At 31.7% G+C, this 20,000-nt stretch overlaps 1 protein-coding gene across 1 annotated transcript; it reads right to left on the bottom strand.

Annotated features, from left to right (window-relative positions):
* Nucleotides 1-8,888: 8,888 nt before the first annotated feature.
* Nucleotides 8,889-19,439, bottom strand: LOC106478124 (ER lumen protein-retaining receptor 2-like). The gene is made up of 4 exons (XM_013938636.2): nt 19,253-19,439; nt 13,310-13,569; nt 12,730-12,982; nt 8,889-11,916 (listed from the first exon to the last, which is right to left on the bottom strand). Exons 1-4 carry the CDS (start codon nt 19,341-19,343, stop codon nt 11,882-11,884), a joined length of 639 nt encoding a protein of 212 aa, XP_013794090.1. The 5' UTR covers nt 19,344-19,439; the 3' UTR covers nt 8,889-11,881.
* Nucleotides 19,440-20,000: the final 561 nt, after the last annotated feature.

Here is a 20,000-nt window from a genome sequence, read left to right as displayed (position 1 = left end):
CTAACTGAAATAAGTTTGTGAAATCAAGCCTGACCAACAATGAGGCAGAAAAGTGCAGTCGAGGCAGTCAAACGTCGGTAAATTCCTTTGTGAGCCAATCAAAATTAAGATCATTAATGAAATTAATTCATGGCGTATTCATAGAATAATTATGTATATGTAATCATTGGTAAAAATCAGTTAGATTATCAGCTTCTAATACATAGAAAAGCCAGTGCGTTTTGGTAACACTACGTTCTAACAATGCCTAGCAACAAAAAGTACAACCTAATATTGTTGTTAGTCTATGTACTGAAAGTATAAAATGAAATATATAAACAACAAAACTGGAAAAATATTTCTTGATTTCTAAATTTAGAGTTGATTATAGAGATTTTTTTTATTATTAAAAACGTTGGTGATATAACAGAAAATAGTTTAATCAAGAAACGATTTAAGTTTAAAACTGACTCGATATTTCTACTTTCATGATAAATTTTATGCACTTGACTCTAGGCTAGGTGATCCCACGCTACGTCTTTACTTTAGGCTTATTATACCAACATTTACTATACTTATAAGGTTTCACGGCATCCCATCCTCACGGCCTTCTTACGCCCCGTCACTAAAATCGTAATGGGCAGACAGTAATCGAACTATTCTATCTGAATAGCCCCCAGTGGCACAGCGGTATGTCTGTGGACTTAAAACGCTAGAAACCGGGTTTCGATACCCGTGGTGGGCAGAGCACAAATAGCCCATTGTGTAGTTTTGTGCTTAACTTCAAATCAAACAAACAAACTATCTGAATAAATGCATTTTGGCTTTTATGACTCCTCCTATTTCGAGAAATCAAGCGTGACGTGGCAAACACTGGCCTTTATATATAGGTTAGATGAAATACAGGATGTCCACAAGTTTTGTTCTTTGAAAATAACTTGATGGTGTAGAATGTACGAAGGTCTGGAGGTACAGTGACATCCATAGTTTTGACGTTTATTTATTTCAGAATTTTCGCGCATAGCTATGGAAAATGCTATCTTCACAAGCTGTACTTGATTTTGAAGAGATAAGCCAGAAGGAAGGCAGCTAGTCAATAGCACCCACCTTCCAACTCTTGTCTGACCATATTCAGGGATTTGCTGTTAATCTTATAGCGCATTCACAGCCCGAAAGTGTAGAAGGTGAACCACGAACTATCGGATTTACAGTGTGAGCACACCAATCATTCAGCCATTCCCGGTCCATCAAGTTTTTATTTATAGCATAAAATGGAAAACTGCATAGCAAAAAAATGTCTGCATGTTTTTGTATGTGATGTTTAAGAGTGTGTTTAGCTCCGATGCAAGTGCGCACCAACAGTTGTTTACAAATGAGAATCCACGAACGTACTTAATATTTAACTACGTCTAAGCCCGTGTGAAGTCCATGCAAATTGTGGCTTCTTGAGTGAGATATTATTCCTAAATTTGCAGGTTTTCTTCGAAATTCCTTTTGTGGCTATACAACACATTCATCCAAAACTTGCATGATATCATATATGCTACGGAATGTGTAGCAACATCTGTAACACCTTTTAGCTGTAATATTGTATTTTGAACGATAAGGAGGACAGGTTGAAGTTTAACAGATTTGTTTAACATCTGGCCATAAATATATAATGTTAAGCAATCTCACGTTTCCTGTGTTTTACTACCCTCAGGCAACTCCTACTATCTTGACAGTTTTTTGGCCGTCAGACAATCTTCAACGCATTCCTGACAGTTTCTGAGCTGTCAGATAATCCCCAAACATAGTGGACAGTTTCTGGGCCGTCACACAACACTCGAAGCATTCCGAACAGTTTCTGGGCTGTCGGACAACCCCCAATCATTCTTTACTGTTTCTGGGCCGTCATTGCCTCCGCTCATTTCTTTTTGTTTCTGGGACATCAGAAAACTCCCACGTTTTCCTGTGGTTTCTTGGCTGTCAAACAGTGGCGTTATATTTTTATGTCAAGTTTCAACTTTAGTTTATAAATTCTGGGCGCCCTCTAAAATAAGTGTGTTAAATTCACACCTAAATTCCATAACATATGTGTATTTAAAACATCTTCATTCTCTTCCATATCACTATATGATTGAACTGTTCTAACACGAATAGTAATATATTTATGAATACTCGTATACCGTTTACACCAGAGAAATTACACTCGTTTGTTTAGTGTTTTTTTTTTGTCTTTATTAAGTGCTTGTCCCCTAGTGGCTAGTGGTAAGTTCATAGACTTTCAACGCAAAAATTCAGTGTTTGGTTCCCTCAATGGACAGAGCGTAGATAGCCCATTGTGTAGCTTTGTGCTAAGAACAAACGGAGATTATGTGTTCAAAACGTGATATTTAAATATGAGGTATCGAAATTGTTCACATTTATCTTAAATAATAATATATTAGTTCACATCAGGTTCAGCTTTAACGCAAAACACTAATTAGCATTATCCTGTGACAAAAGAAACAATAACAGTGTAGTTAATAATTGTTCTTACCAATGATGTAATTGCATCGTAATTCATTTATGAGTGTTCAAGTGTTTACTATAATAAGCTATTTCTAATACAGTAATTTGTTTATAAGGCTATAATAAACTCATTACAAAATGTAACTCATAATTAGACAATTATATTTGAATGTAATATATATATATATATATATATATATAAATAAAAGGAGGTTAAAAAGTTACTGAAAGATTTCAGAAAGATCTTAGAAATATATCTCAGTTAGCATGTGTGACGATTAAAAAAAATGCAAGTAATTATTATGTGTTTCCCATATACCGACCAAGACAAGTCCCTATACATCAAAAATGACAAAGCAGAAATGAATCACGTACGAGAGAAAGTGAACATGTCCTAGTTTTCGGACGTTGTTCCTTTAATATGGTGTTTCGTCACAACGTATTTTCCCATACTTTACTTTATTAGATATCCCTTTCCCCTTCGTTCTTTTTTTTTTAATTCATCAAATTCTTCCTACAGCCTCGCCCAGTTTGGCATCAATAGCAGAGTTTGAGTTTAGTTGTGTCTACTGTTTTCGGAACCAGTGGTAGTCTGGATTCCATCACTGCTATTTTGCTAAGATTTTATTGCTAAATTTAAATAACACCCACAACTTTTGTAAGCATCAGTATTCCTATCAGTGTTGAATTAATTCGTTGACAATATGCAACATTAATTTTTAACTCTACTACTGAATATAGCGCTAAATGAACTTTGCTATAGGATGTTATTAGTTAGTGGGGTTCACAGAAGAGTATTACTTCTGAAGAGCAGCTACGACGTTTTTGGGTTCATGTTGTATCTTCAGTAAAATAGTATTATATGTGTAAAATTTTGTGTCACCTCAGGTATACAGGACTATTGAACCAGATGAAGAATATAATAAGTTCAAATATATTTGTAACCTTCAATATCTGTTAAAGTAAATGTAACAATGTGGTTTAAGAGCCAAAAGCTGATGACGAATTGCAAATCAATAGGCCTAAAATTTGTGACACAAATCACGTATAATCCCCCCTTGCCTTTTATTCTCTTAATTTATCCATTTTGATTTTTAATCTGTAATGGACAAGTTAATAAGGGGTGGAGGGGGGGGGGCATGTGCACCTTACGAATTTTATCAAAAATGTTAGGTCTGCATGTAAAATAAATCTTCATTTTTCGCACCAAAAGTAATACTTTAAAAAGAGCATGTTTGTCAAGATGTAAAATAACATTCAAGCACAAGTATGGTTAGAAGAAATATTCCGAAATGTCAGTAATGAAACGAATTTCAAAAATTTTAGTGATATAACGTGTTTCTTTTTAAATACAATGTATTTAATCTGGGTGAAGTCACTCGTGAACGATTTAACGTCATTCAACCAGGTAACCAAGTGAAACTTATTATTATTTGAAATGTCTTATTCAAGACGATTTTAATTGTATATTGTAATATAGAATCTAGGAGGTAAGGTAGCTTTCAAATTGGCACTCTCACGGTGGATTTAGTGAAGGTCAACCAATTTATAGGCACATATCTTAAGTACGTATTGTACATTAGATTATTGAGGATTTATTGAAATGCTTGTATGTGACAATGTTGTTTTACAAGGATAATAAAACTTAACTGTAGATGTTTTCTCCCCACATTCCATTTAATTTATCCATTGCGATTCTAAATCAGAGGTGTGTAAAAAAAATGGCATTTCAGATTTACAGTGCCTTGCAAAAGTCTTCACCCCCTGTGCTGGTAATAAATTTTAAGTATTTTCTTGTGAAAGACATAACTCAAAGGGCCAAAAATATTTATTATATTCATCTCAGACCAGTTTCTAATTATTACAAAGAACAAAAGGTGTATTGTTACTCACTTTGGTGAGATAACACAAAATAATCTTGAAAACACATGTTGCAAAAGTTTAACATGATTATGCAGTTAATATTTGGTTGAAGATCCTTTGGTAGCTGAAAGTCGTTTTGGATAACCATCCAGAAGCTTTGCACAGTATCCTGTAGATATACTCCAGTTCTTGTAGGTTCTTCAAGTCTCTCCATAGATTTTCGAGTGGATTTAGGTCTGGGCTTTGGCTTGGCCAGTCAAGGACTTTAATTTTGTTTCTCAGAACCCATTCTCGGGTTGCCTTTGATCTGTATTTGGGATCATTGTCCTGTTGAAATGTAAACCTTCGACTGACTTCTTCAGGTTTATCTCCAACATCTGTGTATATTTTGCACTGCTCATGATCCCTTGAATGCGTACAAGTTCTCCAGTGCCAGCTGCAGAAAAACATCCCCACAGCATTATGGGCCCACCACCACGCTTGACAGTTGGGACTGTATTTGCCGCGTTATGAGCAGTGTTGGGTTTCCGCCATACATACCGTTTGTAATTTAACCCCAAAAGACTTTTGCTAGGCACTGTATCTTTTATCTCTTAAATTTCACTGTCCAGTAAGTTTTCGTTAAATACTCGAAGTTAACAGGTAGGTTGGATAATGAGAGGTAAAATAATACCTGATTTCGAGCCGCAATGGACAAATTAAAGAGAATATGGAAATAAATAAACATCCGGAGTTAACTTCTTTTCATAGTTATTCTTAGGCCTATTGGTTTTCTAATATATTGAAGGCTTTTGTCATTTAAACCTTAAGGATAATATAAGTTCTTAATAAATGTCACCAAACTATAACTTGTGATTTTTAAGGTTGTAATTCTAAGTTGTTTTCTAAATTTGTGTATATATAATTCAGAGCTTATTTTAGGGTTTTAAAAAATATTTTGAAATTTACCTGTTTTTGTTTTAGGCTTACTGCGGTATTACTTGTTTAACTGGTCATACTATATTCTACTAATACATAATTTTTCTTTTACATATGTCTCAAAAACGTTTATTTAGTTGGCTAGTTTAATTAGCTAGACAATATGCTACCTGAGCTTTGTTTGCCACAGAGAATAAGTCCGTTATAAGTTCGGAGACTTTCTTCTGACCCATTGGGAGACATATCGTAAAAGAAACAGGGTAGTGCATTGAAATGTTGATAAAGTGGCGCCATCTAATGAATATTGTTATATATTCTATAGCATGGTTTTGTTACTTATTGAATAATATGTACTGCATATTTATACGGCGATTAAAATTACCCTTTGATAGCTTGAAGAACGATCAATACTTCGAATAATGGCAGTATAAAAAATACGTGATAGTATATGGTAATTCCAAGCTGAACGGTATCTTTTATGACACATGGGCTAAAAAGTGTCAGAAGCCCACAGGTTCAGGCATAGCCATCCTTAATTTTGAATTACTGATCCGGTGGAGATCAGTTAGTAAATAGCACCTTTTGTATACACAACTACGTTTTTCAAGTAAACAGTGAGTATGGCTGTTACAAATAAGAATGTGGAGCGTTTTCAACCGCATATAGTGGGCTCGAACCATGGACCGTCCAATTTGTAACATGGCATACTAGACACACCCGGCTCACCGTACTTGAACTAAATTCTTGTTCATATTTTAGTTGAGGTCGTTTAATCAGTGCAGTGATTTGTCTTTTCTGTTTATACGACCACTTTAACTACTGTCTCTCAGAATCATTGAATTGTAACAACAATTGTTTGCAAATTGATACACATTTTCATTATATAAATTTTTAGACGTGGCGTAGCGGCTCATAGAATGTGTCTGAGTTTTTCAAGTACAAACTGACAGAGATCCTGCTGAGTAATAAAATCGAAACGGGTATACGCGCGCCCCACGCTTGGTATTACTGGCGTACAAAATATAGCTAATAAAAAGGTCTCGTAGATTAATTTACTTTAATCCTGCCAAAAAGAATTTGAAATTGAGGGTAGGTTGATAGAGATCCTGATAAGTAATAAAATTGAATCACGCTTGATATTGCTGGCGCACAAAAACATAGCTAATAAAAAGAAGAAAAAGGTCTCGTAGATTAATTTACTCTAATCTTGCCTAAAAGAATATCAAGTGCTGCGGCTATTGAGTATTCCCTCAACAGTTGTACTGTTGAAAACTTGCTATTTTAGCAAGAGCTTTATTACTTATAAACTGTACACTGTGAATATACAAATAACGATTACTTATAAGAAACTACTGTAATAAGAACCACCATTGAAATGATTACCACAAGTTATTTCATTTCCATTTTCTCCGAAGGCCAAATAGTTATGAAGTAATAATAATTTCCGTTGATGAATTACAGAAAAGGAACGGTTTTCTTCTATTTTAATTTTGTGGGCACAGGCAGCTCATTGTGTAGCTTTGCACTTAACAACAAATAAATGAAACTATTTTAATTTTAAACAAGTATTAATGAGACATTACAAAGGACCGTGACAACCCGAGCACTTTTAGAAAATAGTAGTCTCTTCATAAGGAATGAATTAATACATTGGCAAAGGCTTTCTTTCCGAAAATATTATGGTTATCAGTTTAATTTATTTTGTGATACCACGTGTTTTCCAAACTCTGTTTTTTTTTTATAAGACATTAAAATTTTTGTAATCAGCAATGGTATAACCTGGTCTTTATTTATATATTTTTTTATTGATAACACTTTTGAATACGTTTGCACGCTAAACAGATGTCTTTTCAACTTGTAAAACTGTCTCAACCAGGATGGAAGTGCTATAACATAGGATGAATCTGTTTTCTTATTATATTCATCTTGTAACTATCTGTTATCCTATCTTTAAGCACAGTGATTGGACAAGGTCTATAATAAGAAAATACATCTCCTCATAATGAAACTTTTCTCACTTAAATACACTGCAATCAGGCATGGGGGTTTGCACTTCTCTAGGCTTTCTTGGCATATATTTAAGTAAATTTGGCTAATACATCTAGATAATTTTTCCCACTGCTGTTAAATTTAGTTTGTTACATTGCACCAATGTTACAGAGATTGAGTTTGTTATATCAAAATGGTTTTTAATCTTCACTATGTCCGTCTATGCTTTAACTGATTATCTTACATCTTGAAATTAGCCCTAAAGTGGAGTATCCATTGGAAAAAAAATACTCCATCATAGGAATTTCGTGTTCAAATCACACCACTCCTCCCTATAGACTTCCCATAACCTATTTGTCATAAGGGGATGACAGTTACCTAGTGCCCATTTCAACAGCCTGATCCCACACAAATTCCATATTTAAATGTATCTGAATCAGATATTAACATTTTTTCCTCTCTGCCCATTTCAGGCATGATAAGTTTATCACAGTTTGAGATGCAGTGTTGTTGTTAGCTGGTTGTTTAGCTTTGGTTTTAAGTTTCAAATTAGGAGCGCTTTCTTTTTCCAATTATTTTGGACGTATTCGATGTTAGGCTTCTTGCTACAGCACTACCAACATGACTAAACATTCTCATTACAACACAGGTGAGAGGTAACCTCTAAATATCACTTGAACAACCATTAAAATACAATGCTGTTGACATTATCACTCAGCATTGCATTAAGCAATGTCCTCCGTGGGCAATAATAAATGTTACCTACTTCAAGAACAACAAAGGTAACTTAATGGTTTTCTTAACCATGTATTATGTGAAATCTGCATATATTCAAAACAAATAAAATTCAGAATAAGTGTTATAATACTATAAGAAGATAGCAACTCAATGGTACATTCAAATTCCAGAAATGTATGAATATTTTGCAGTGTTACATATCCTTCTCAAAAGTTATTAATTTTCGATGGTATCATACTACCTACAAAGGCTAAACAATGTCAAAATGTAATTCTGATACATTCCATTGTGACTTTAGATTGGCTGTGGTTGTCACGTGACTTGCTGATATGCATATTCAAAATTGTTTTAATATTACATACTCAGTCCTATGTAGCTTCTTGGAGTAATGAATGTTTGTGTACATAACCAAATTACAATGACATCACAGTTGATTGAGCTCATGACATCTCTCTCACAAAAACTGTTTACTGGCATCTAACATTGAATCTTGATAATATTTTAGCTTTTTTTTATATTTAACAATCCAACTTTTCTATGAAATCATGGTCTTCTTGTTGTTGTTGCTTTTTTGTACATGAGATTTAACTAATTGCAGTTCATGTCGACATCACCTTGAAAAACATCATTCTTGAAGCATTAGTATTTTGTTCTCCTTTGGCAGACTTTTTTCAATTCTGTTTAGTTTTTCTTTCACTACATTACAGAAATGAAAAGATAACTATTATAGTAAGGATGTTATAGATGTATGCACATTAGACTTGTAGGATTGGGGGTTGTATTTTCAATAATCAGGTTTGTTCATTTATAGTAAGGAGATATAATGCCTAATGAAACTATTAGTGTTTCAACATTTTTTCTAACCCCTGTATATATATAGAATTCAAAAACTGAACTAACACACAAACTAACATCAAGCATGTAATTTTCATTTCAACTTCAGATAAGCAAATCAATTATTAATACACAAATAGACGTGCACAAATTTTGAAGTAAACAAGAATGTAACTTTCTCTTGCATATGTATAATGAGAATAGTTGCTCCTGTAGAATATCCTCCATTGTGGGATACCATGCTAGGGCTTGCTCTGACCTAAATTTGGTATAGACATAATTCTTGTGATTTTTTGTTGACTAAAGAAATATTTTCCTCCTCCCCTCCAGCAGCCAGATAGTTACAGACAACATTGCATAATCTTAAGCCTTCTTTCTACTTGTGTATGAGGTATCTAGTTCATTGGATTATTTGCTCTGGAGCCTTTCCCTTTTTAAACTTAATTGGTTACTATTATCCAAACATCTTCCCTACCTTTGCTAAGTATATGTATATTCATAAGTTGATCTTGTTATAGTAATCAGTTTTATATACTGAATGACTTTGGTGGCAATGGAAACAAAGTGAACATCAAAAATATACAAGGCTGAGATGTCAAGTATAGTTTGTTACAATACTGAGCAGAAATACAAAGTAGTTCACAGGCTTAGTCACACATATTATTCTTTGATGCATAAAAAAAATGAATAAAGCCTAACTTTTCATATGCAATGGTAGGAAAACAGTTATTTTGTAAATGAAAGAACACTGCAAATGACTGCACACACAACACATCCTAACATTTAGGACTATTCATTAGGGCAGAATGAAGGTTTCTATTGTTTCTGAATACTCATCTTGTAGGACTTTTAATACACATCTGTTCTCAATAGTAAAAATAAGTTTCCTTTTATAGTGGTAATTTGATAGTATATACTCAATTATTCTCATCTCAATTTAAGATTAGTTTATTGGGAATTACACTTACTAATGTGCTATAAACAGAGAACATACTTCTATTTTCAAAAAATTAAGTTGAAAATGAAGATATAATTTGAAAAATAAATGTCTAGATAATGTAATTTAGCTGAAAACATAATCAAAGTTACATATTTTTTACTCAAAATTGACCACCAAAGAACAAAAGCTTGTAAACAGATACACACAAAATATCATAGTTTTTAACTCAGGGGTGAAGCAGCATGGTTATGTCATAAAAAAAAAAAGATAATTATGAAAAGTATTGTTTTATCAAATAATACCTATATAGTAAAACATTTAACAAAGAAATGCAGCTAAAACATAGTAAGTGTAAAAACAAATCTTTTAAGTTATGCAAGAAAGAAATTTGGTCAAAAATTTGCTAAACACATTTCAATCATGGAAACGTTATTTGGTCTAAACATTCACTTCTATCGGTCCTTGAAACTAATCTGTATTTCTTTAAACTGTGAAGCTTATAGTTTTTCGTTTTTTTACTGAAAAATACAATAAATAGCAATAAATGAATACTTATTTAAATACTTAAACCACATTAACTAAAGCAGAATAAACTGACTTTCAAGGCTTATTAAAGTTAATCTTTACAAAATACAATGTAAAAATAATACAGAGAATACCACAACTCTAGTTCACCTAGTCAGTAAAGCTAAACTCAGTAACATTCAAAGTGTAGGATGAAACTTTGTATTTTTACTAGTTTTTGATAAATAATGGTGAAAACTATTAAAAAAAATCACATTATAGTGTCATTCACATCTTTTACAAGATATAAATGTGGTTAGTTGAAGTGTAGATATTTTAGTAAGTGTTAACTCATTTTGTTTTGTTGACTATAAGTGTAATTAAACAAAAATATATATTGACAATAATCCATAAAAGTGCATAGATTTTTGACTTAGAAAAACAAAATATTGAAACTAATTCAAAAAATTATAATCAGACAGAAAAAAATGCAGTATATAAAGCTTCACTTTTTCTGTTGTATTCTAGAAACAACTAAAGCCCTGGAAAACAAACACAAATTCCAAAATTTGGAAATTAGAACAATGTAGCACAGCATGATGAGATGGACAAACATTACAATGAAATACTGCCCTACAATATTTATTGCAATTACATTACAAATGTTTCACACCAGTAAAACTCTAAAGTACAAAATTCCTCTTAAAAAACTTTCTGATAGGATATTGCCTAGCACCTGACTCGTTTGTGTGTTTAATTACTATGGGAAAAATTGTTATTGAAGGGTCGGACAAAACTCATGGTTTTGTTGTAGAAAAAACTGTTTCTGCAGACGTAACTACCTTTTCACCTTATTCCCTAAGATATTAGTTACCTTATTAATTTCATATATATATCTTTTGCTCAGAATAAATGACTGGAAAATAAGAACTAAATATAACTGTATCAGCATTAATCAAGAATATGATTCTTGCATCATAATGTGAATCAGAAAAATTGGGAAGTACCTGTAACCATCACCCACGGCTATGTACGTTACACTTCCTTGATAGTTTTAACACACATGCATTATCGAAACAAGTACTTTTCTCAAGATTAAAGATCAGTCTTACATCGTTCACTTAAGATAATGGAATTAAACTGATTTAAGATATAAACAAATCATATGTTGGTTGGGTTTAGAGAGTAAATAAACACATTTATGACTATTCATAAAAACAAAATTTAACACACTTGTATTAGGCTACTGGTATTACAATCTGTAGTTTTCCAGGTATATCTAAGTAAAGCGTAAAGCAAATTTACACACAGTTGTGGAATATTATGATGAAAAAAATCAAGTACATGTATCATGTTGAATATAGTTTATATCAACATTATAAACTAAAATATTTTGGATAGAACAGAGAAAATCCAGATACAGTAGTAAGGGAAGACAAGTTTCAAGTGCAAATGGAAATAAATGTCCAAGTAAGCCAAGATTCAAACTCTTTTTTTGAAGAAGCCCAAAAGTTTGTGAGTACAGACAAAATTACTAGCAAAGACATAGCAAATCTTTTCTTCTTTCACAGAGGACTTCAACATGTAACATGACCAGGTTCAATTTTCCCAGAGTTAATGAATCTAGGCTGGCAATTTCAATGCTTTTCCTTTTATTACTGAAAAAAAATAATATTTATGAATTTCTTTGATATAGAGAAAAATATAACATGAAATACAATCTTTCCTACACTTTAAAACAACTGAACAGATGGTTAAACGTTTTAGGTAGGTGTAAAAGCTTTATTTACCATGCAATACTCTACCTAAAGTATAAGTTTTTTGCTGCAAAATATCTTTGAAATTATGTTCCAGCTAATTTTTTACTTAATTTATATTGGTTAAACATGCAGTACTCTAATACTGTATTTAATATGCCTGGTTAAACATGTATATTTGTAGCATTTAAGAAAGAAAGAATAATTATGAAGTTTTACACATTCTAACATTAGTTTACTATCTTATCAAAATAGTAGTAACACTTCCTAATTGTGAAATTCTTTCAGTAAGATACTAAACATGAACTAAAATTAATTAAATAGAAAAGCTTTTCCAAAAGCCTATCTTAAGCAAGAAAATTGGTTTGGGTAAAGAATATGAATGATAAGAATCTATGTTCTCTACAGTTCTAGAATTCTGCCTAAATTTGTCATAAACTAAGTATTTCCTCATAAGCATAATTTAGAAGAAAATAAATTTTTCACCATCATTCTTGATTACAGTACTTCAATTCAGATATAATTTCAAATCACTATTTGTTTGCACTCCTTCCAGTAATTAAATATCCCTTTTATTATAAGACTGAAATAAGGTAATTTAACACACAAAGTTAGTTTTTTCTAGATTTCAAATATTATGGATGAAAGATCAGTAATGAAACCTTTTGCTCTGCTTCTTCAGAGCAACTGTCTGCCTACAGAAAATTAACTCACCTCTAGTAACATACAAGTAAAAAAAGTCACAGTACAGCACAGTCTGGACAACTCCAGCAACAATGGCAATCAGATCATAGAAACCCTCAAAGTAGTATCGATAGATCCAATTAAAAATGTAAAGAGCACGGTACAAGCCTAAACAGAACAAGTAGTGGGAAGTGATTGTTTCAGCATCTCCAGTTTTCGATACCATAAACAGCTGAGGCAGGATGGCAACAGATTCCAAATAGATCGAAAAAGTCCATAAAACCTGCATGAAGTATAATAATTTTTGTTATATGTACTTTTCCCTTTTGTTCTGCCTATGAATATTCTCATAAAATCACACTTATCTTTTATTATGTACCTTTACATTGATAACACTTGTAAGTAAAAAAAATTAAATCTAAACATTTAAGTAGAAAAATAAGTTTTTATTTAACAACTTTTAAAAAATTACTAACACAATATATTCTTTAAGTTTACCTATAAAAAGACTTAACTATACCTAAAGGTATATCAAATACTCAGTAAAATTACATAATCCAATATACTCAACATTTAAAAATAAAAAATATATAATAATTAATTATTGTACCTCAAGTGGAGTAAAATCATGGTTAATCAAAAGTCCCAAGATGGTAACAGGAATCAGAAGAAACCCAATACGGAAAGTGTCATGATTATGATCATATGTAGCTTTGAATTTCACATACATCAGGTAGATAGTTGCACATGATGTTGAAATGAAGAAAACTTTCATGACAGAGTTGTAGAGAGAGATAAAGTTTGTAAAAAGATCAAGATACCGGGTAGTATAGACAAGAGCAAATAGAATCTGACTCCTTCCTGATATACCTGCAAAACAAGAATACAAAATTTTATGGAACACACATTTTTAAAGGATGATTAACTACAACTAGTCCTTATCCACTAAATATTCATTAACCCTTTTCTGAAATTTTTGTAAAGTTGCAGCTTCTATAACTCTAGTTGGTAATTTGTTCCACAGTCTTATCACTCCAGTGGAGAAGAAAAATTATTTCAGCTGGAGATGTGTATGACCTTTCCAAATCTTAATTTATGAATCCTTGTTCTACTATCCTCAGAATTCAACTCAAAAACATTTGATGTCTGAATACCTGAACTAGATCACATGTAATCCTTTTTTCAGGAAAAAACAGGTTGTGATATCTTAGCTTACATTCATATGACAGCATTCATAAAATGCTTAACATGCTTTAAAATGGTTAACTTTAAATAACTCTATTTAATATGCATACAAATATTTCAGTTACCTATTTTACTTGTTTAAGGATAAAATAATACATCTATTTGTAACTCTCAATTAGTCATGTGGGGTCATTATGACCCCATGCTATTTCTTTAATTAATTATTATGCGATAGATGGCACTTTACCTAGCCTTGCACACAGTAGCTTTCTTAATTGTATGTCTATCCATGTTGCAGTCTTCACCAGTATTCTGCATTGTAGGTTTTTGCAAAGTTTTAGATAGGGATCATATTTACTTCAGACAACTACTTGAATTATATCTGTTTGCAAGGTCAGTTTGATTTTAATGTACTTGATTTTTTCTTAGTTTATGGCTAAAAGATGTCTTTTTATTCTTTTCTGGCATTTCTCTGTTTAATAGTTTGTTTTAGATGATATATAATTACATCTTGTACAACTATATATTGCCACTTTGGCTTTTATTTTATACAAATGGCTAGAAAATGATTTATTGCCACTGCAATACATTTTAATATCGTAAACCATAGTCTAAGGCTTTCATTATTGTATTTTGCTTACAAATAAGAGTTTGAATAAAGAAAACAAAGTTTGAGCTTCATAATAATTTAAATACTGCCTTGGGGTATAATGACCCCAGGCATCACACACATTCCATTTTACCATGCGACTAATTGAGGGTTAAATGCATTTTTATCTGTAACCCTTCAACTTAACCTGAAATTATTCTGGTACATATAGACTAAAACATCATCAAACCATGCTTTTTTGACTTGTAATAATAACACTCTTTCTTTAAGAGCAATATCCCATATAAAGTTTAGGGTGAGAGCACCAGCTGTTAGCAATAGCAAACACTTTTTTTTTTTTCTCTCTTTTGGACATCATATGTTTTACAGTTAGAGCAGGACAATTAGTGGAATTTGCTACTTGATTAATTGTCAAGCTCATTAAACAATTACATTGAACTGATCAATTATTCTCATATAAGATAGCTATAAAAATAACATCAAATAATGCTAAGTCAGGTTGTGATACCTGCAACAGGCAGAGCACAGATAGCCCATTGTGTAGCTCTGTGTTTAACAACAAAGAAATATAACGGCAATATTCCAATTACTTGGATAACTAGATTAATAACAAATAGTAATATTCATAAACCCTAATTTTGATTGGTTAATTATTTTTGTGAGTTGTGATACTAATTTATTAAACAGAATAAGCTTGAATTAATCTAAATTAATAATGAAAAAATATTAATGGCAATATTTGATTACTGGATAATAATTGAAAATGGTGAAACAGGAAACATTATTTTCAATTAGTTAATTATTTTTGTGACATTAATTGTTTTAATCATAATTTTGATTAAAGGATAATTGGAATAATCAAGCAGTAATAATTGAAAATAACTGTTGATTACTTTCATACGATCAATTTAAACATAATCAATTATTTTATGTGACACTAATGGATGTAATATATGCTCATAGTCAACTAAAGTTCTCTTTAAATATAAGTACACAGATGTTTTATTTTGATAAAAGAGTTAGCACAAAGGATCACATATAAGGTGTAATAGACTTAAAATAAGACCCAAAACTCAAGCACTTTCAAATAGTTGACTATTCTTCTTCAGGAGAAAAAGATGTTTTATTCTTCATTAATTTACAAGATCACAATGGATGTAATATACACTAGTGGTCGTTCAAGTATTCAGAGTAAGTAATACAAGACAGGGATCGAAATAGTGAAATAAAATTACATTCACTTGAGGGAAAGCTATTTGGAAGATTACATTCCCTCATGTAAAGTTGCATTTCCTCATGAATTGTTTTTTTATTATTTAATCCATGCAATATGTTAACTTTCATTGGTCACAACTAAAGGAATATGGATGGGCTACACATTCTGGATTGGGAAAGCCAACTAAAAAGATGAAATTCTTCAAGGAAAGTTAAATTCCTTGGGAATGTTATATTTCAATCCATGCAATATGGTTAATGAATTCTGAAATCTTGTCTGTAGCTTGTAGCAATATACAGCAACACAATTCATAGTCAAAATAAAATAAAACAAACTTCCATTCTAAGATGTGATGATTACCAAGATACATAACTCATATACCACTGAAGCTTACAAGAAATGCACATATACTGGTAAATACTTCAGCCATAAACCAAATCACCCCAATAATATAAAGCCACCATAGACTGCCTAGTTTCCAGAATAAATAACTTTTGTAATACTGAAATTACTAAGAACAAGAAAGAAAACACATCAATACAACGATCCTTGACAATGGATGCCCTAAACACTTTATAAAGAAAATAAACACCAAGAATAAGAAAAAAAGAAGACAACACACACACAGCTATATTCCTCAATGTCAAAAGTCTCTTTGAAAACATACTGGTGATATGTAAACATAAAGTCAAAACAATGTTCAAAAACCATAAAACTCTATGATTGCAGTTAGTACACAACAAACCACTTAAAAAACAACAGACAGCAAAAACACAATATCTGCTGTGAAAATGGACTTTTAATACATTAGAAAAATGTAAAGACAAACGAGGAAAATAATAAGATTCTAATATTAATTTATCTGCAATAGCCCATAATACCATAATACAATGAAATGAGCTAATATAAAAATAATGGTATAAGGACCACACACAAGAAAATGAAAAATAAAAGAAGCCTTTTACAACCACCTAAATGACAACACACTTAATCAACATACAAAATAAATCAGCAAAACTAGACACCTCTCTTGAAAGCATTCAACAAAATAAGGATATATAATTATATAATTTAACACACCTTCATGCCTATTTTTATTTCAAAACACAACTGCATGATTTCAAATTTGATGGCAAAAAATCCACTTTTTAAAAAATAAAGTTTGGAGACAGCTTGAACGGGTAGTGAAAGAAACTTCATTACAAACATCCAATGTCATCATCAGGTACCCGAGATAGTTGTACAGTATGACAGATTTACGGTGGTGGGCAAGTGAAGAATCATACTAAAAAGATATATATAGGATAACAAAGACAAACATTTAGCCTTACAAAACCTTGAGTAATTACTGTGATGAATTCAAATTTGATGGCAAGGAACCTACTTTTTAGAAAATAAAGTTTCGAGATGGCTTGAATGGGTAGCGAAAGGTACCTAATGATGATATAAACTTGTCAAAACATTGCACACCTATATAAGTACAATAGTACTGTCTGTTGTCTGTCCATATAACTACTTTACAGGTTGTTGATGTATTTTCACCAAAATTGGTTCATTAAGTCTATGCAGGGGTACATACAAATTTTCATTTTTTATGGTTATTTTTGTTTTTTCTACCACAACTTCACCTCCTGTTGATGGATCTTCACCAAATATTATTTGAAGGTTCATTGGCTCCATGGGTAGCTACACAAATTTTCAGTTTTGCATTTTGTGGTTCTTATGGGCATTTTTTTGTTCTTTACCACTACTTCACCTCCCTGTTAATGAATCTTCACCAAATTTGGCATGAAGGGTTGTTGGGTCCATGGGGAGATGCATACAAATTTTCAGTTTTGCATTTTGCAGTTTTTATGGGCATTTTTTACAATTACATATAAAGAAAGCAACTTTTTATGTCCTAAGATAACATTTCATTAATCATGAATTTACATAATTTCCATCCAGGGGACGGGTACTCCAGCTAGTTTGTAATAAAATTTCTTTGACTACCCATTCAAACTATACAACTGCATATTAGGATATTTTTATAATACCCAGTACATGTAGAAATATTAAAGATAGATGCCACAGTATAATTATTAGACTAAGGTGTTTATGTTTGAGGACAAGTTTTGGAATTATTCTACGGATACTTTGAAATGAAGTAGAGGCTATTACAGATACTTTTACAAGACTAGTTAGTCCTCATTTGGAGTGTTATGTTCAGTTTTTATTTTCTTATAAAACCAGAAAAGCCTAAACAGTTCCATTTGTGGGTGCAGAGAGACTAGAGGTAATGTGATTGTTGTGTTCAGATAGAGAAATTACCTGAGGAAAGATGTCTGTTAATAACATACTATTAGTAGGATTAGTGGTAACTTGAGTATCAGCACTATCAGTATCTTTTACATTTTTTGAAATCTGTATGGGTCTACTGTGATTTGATTTTAAAAAAATGGGAACAGGACAGGATACATCTTGATTAGGGTTATCAGACATCTTATAAAACTGGGATCATCTCAGTTTTAATCCTTTTTTTGTTCAAATCAGAAACAGTAAAAGTATTACATTGTCCAAGTTTCTCTATATCTCAGTTTGAGTTTGATAGTATGGCTCCTTTAAATTCCACTTTAAGAATCACCTGACAAAGGTAGGTTATAATGTATAGTGTTCCCTCCCTCTTAGCTGTTTGCTTAACCTAACCTGTCATTGACAACCTTAAAAACTGAGATTTGAAGAGCTGTCCAGCTGCAAAATATAAAATTAAGAAAAAAAAAATTTGTTTTTTTAATTGGTTCAAGACAACTTAAGCATATTTTCTTCACTATTATTATTATCTAGCTAAACTTTAAAAAATTTTGTCTACAATTTTAAAATGCAACACAATAAACATTAGATTATTTAGCAAATGGTAAAGTGTTATTGTAAGTTAAACTGTTCAAGAGCTGTTACAGTGTCACTCCATATATGGGATGAGGGGGTCCCGGTTTTTTAGTCTAGAAATCTAATAACATTAGTCTTGATACTTTTGGAAGTTTCACCTATTTGTTTCTAGTCAGATGTAAGCATCATATGCAGAAGAATACAAGAGAGCTGATAGTAAGTTCTCAGATTGTTTTGTTTAAGCAGAATTGTTTAAATTACATTTTGTTTTTAATGAACAAGAATACACACCTGAGATTAAAACTTAATAATACGCGGTAAAACTTATTTTGTCTGGAGACTAATGTTTGTTGTTAAAATGTGTTCAGAGATACGACTTGGGTGATGCTATTATCAATGGGTTGAATGACCTGTACTGTTGCTTGTTGTAGATTTGTGCGAAAATTCACGTTTAGTACAAGTTCCCATCCGTTACTAACCAATTATGAGTAATATGACTACGTCTAAGTCTATCCTACATCTAACAGTAAACCAAGTTATACTGTATCTTGTGTAACACTGTGCAAGTCTAACTTTCTTAACTTACAAAAGTTACGTGCACTTATGCTACGACGAAGATTAAGTTTACAACTCAAGTTATTTGTCTGGTGAATTAGTATTAGTACTGCTTTTCATACCTGCACAAGACCTTGTTTTCCATATTTTTAACAACAATATTATAATAGCCAAGAGATGAGATAAATCTCCAGCAAGCCGAAAAACGTTCATTATTAAGCTGAATAAATAACTCTTTGAAAAATCTCTTTTAAAAGTTTAACTTTAGAAACTGACGTGGCTAATGCATGTTGACTCCTACAGAGGATACTGGCGACACTTGTTTCTTTTTCTTTTTTTTAGCTAAAGGGACCTATTGTGTATTTGTTAAATATATTTAGCCAATTATTTTTTCTGTAACTGTTATATGTTCTAGATGTAAACTATATATTTTATGTTAATCAAAGTAATCAATTAAAATTTTAGTTCTATAAACTTCAAGAATAGTGCCTAATCGAACCTACATAAGGATTAAAATAAATATATTATTTCAGAAATTACATAAAAATATGATGGGGACCTATACTTGTAAGCTATCTATTGTTTTGTTAGTTTTTGTTTCTTAGCGCAAACTTACACAATGAGATATCTACACTCTTTTCACCGCGGGGAAGCGAACCCAGAATTTTACCGTTGTAAGTTGGTAAACTTAACGCTTATATCCATTGAGGTGCGTCAGCTATCTACCAAATCACAATCACTAGATAATCAACAATAAAACAAAGTTTCAATACAAACATAATAAAATAAATTTATTTTTATGATAAAGTTTTAAAATCACTAAATGGTGAAGCAGAATTCTGTTGTTGTTTTCGCGTGTGTGTTTTTTAA

The sequence above is a fragment of the Limulus polyphemus genome, unplaced genomic scaffold (assembly GCF_000517525.1).
Source record: "Limulus polyphemus unplaced genomic scaffold, Limulus_polyphemus-2.1.2 Scaffold181, whole genome shotgun sequence".
In the NCBI taxonomy this organism is placed as follows: domain Eukaryota; kingdom Metazoa; phylum Arthropoda; class Merostomata; order Xiphosura; family Limulidae; genus Limulus; species Limulus polyphemus.
The sequence above is the reverse complement of the archived record's forward strand: the minus strand, read 5'-3'. Positions and strand labels throughout refer to the sequence as shown.

What these genes read in the sequence shown, in the direction of transcription:
- LOC106478124 (XM_013938636.2), bottom strand. Translation starts at nt 19,343, where the DNA reads ATGAACGTTTTTCGGCTTGCTGGAGATTTATCTCATCTCTTGGCTATT. An exon ending in GAAAACAAGGTCTTGTGCAG is followed by an intron (nt 13,570 to 19,252) that starts GTATGAAAAGCA and finishes CTTGTTTTGCAG; the next exon opens with GTATATCAGGAAGGAGTCAG. An exon ending in ATGATTTTACTCCACTTGAG is followed by an intron (nt 12,983 to 13,309) that starts GTACAATAATTA and finishes TACTTCATGCAG; the next exon opens with GTTTTATGGACTTTTTCGAT.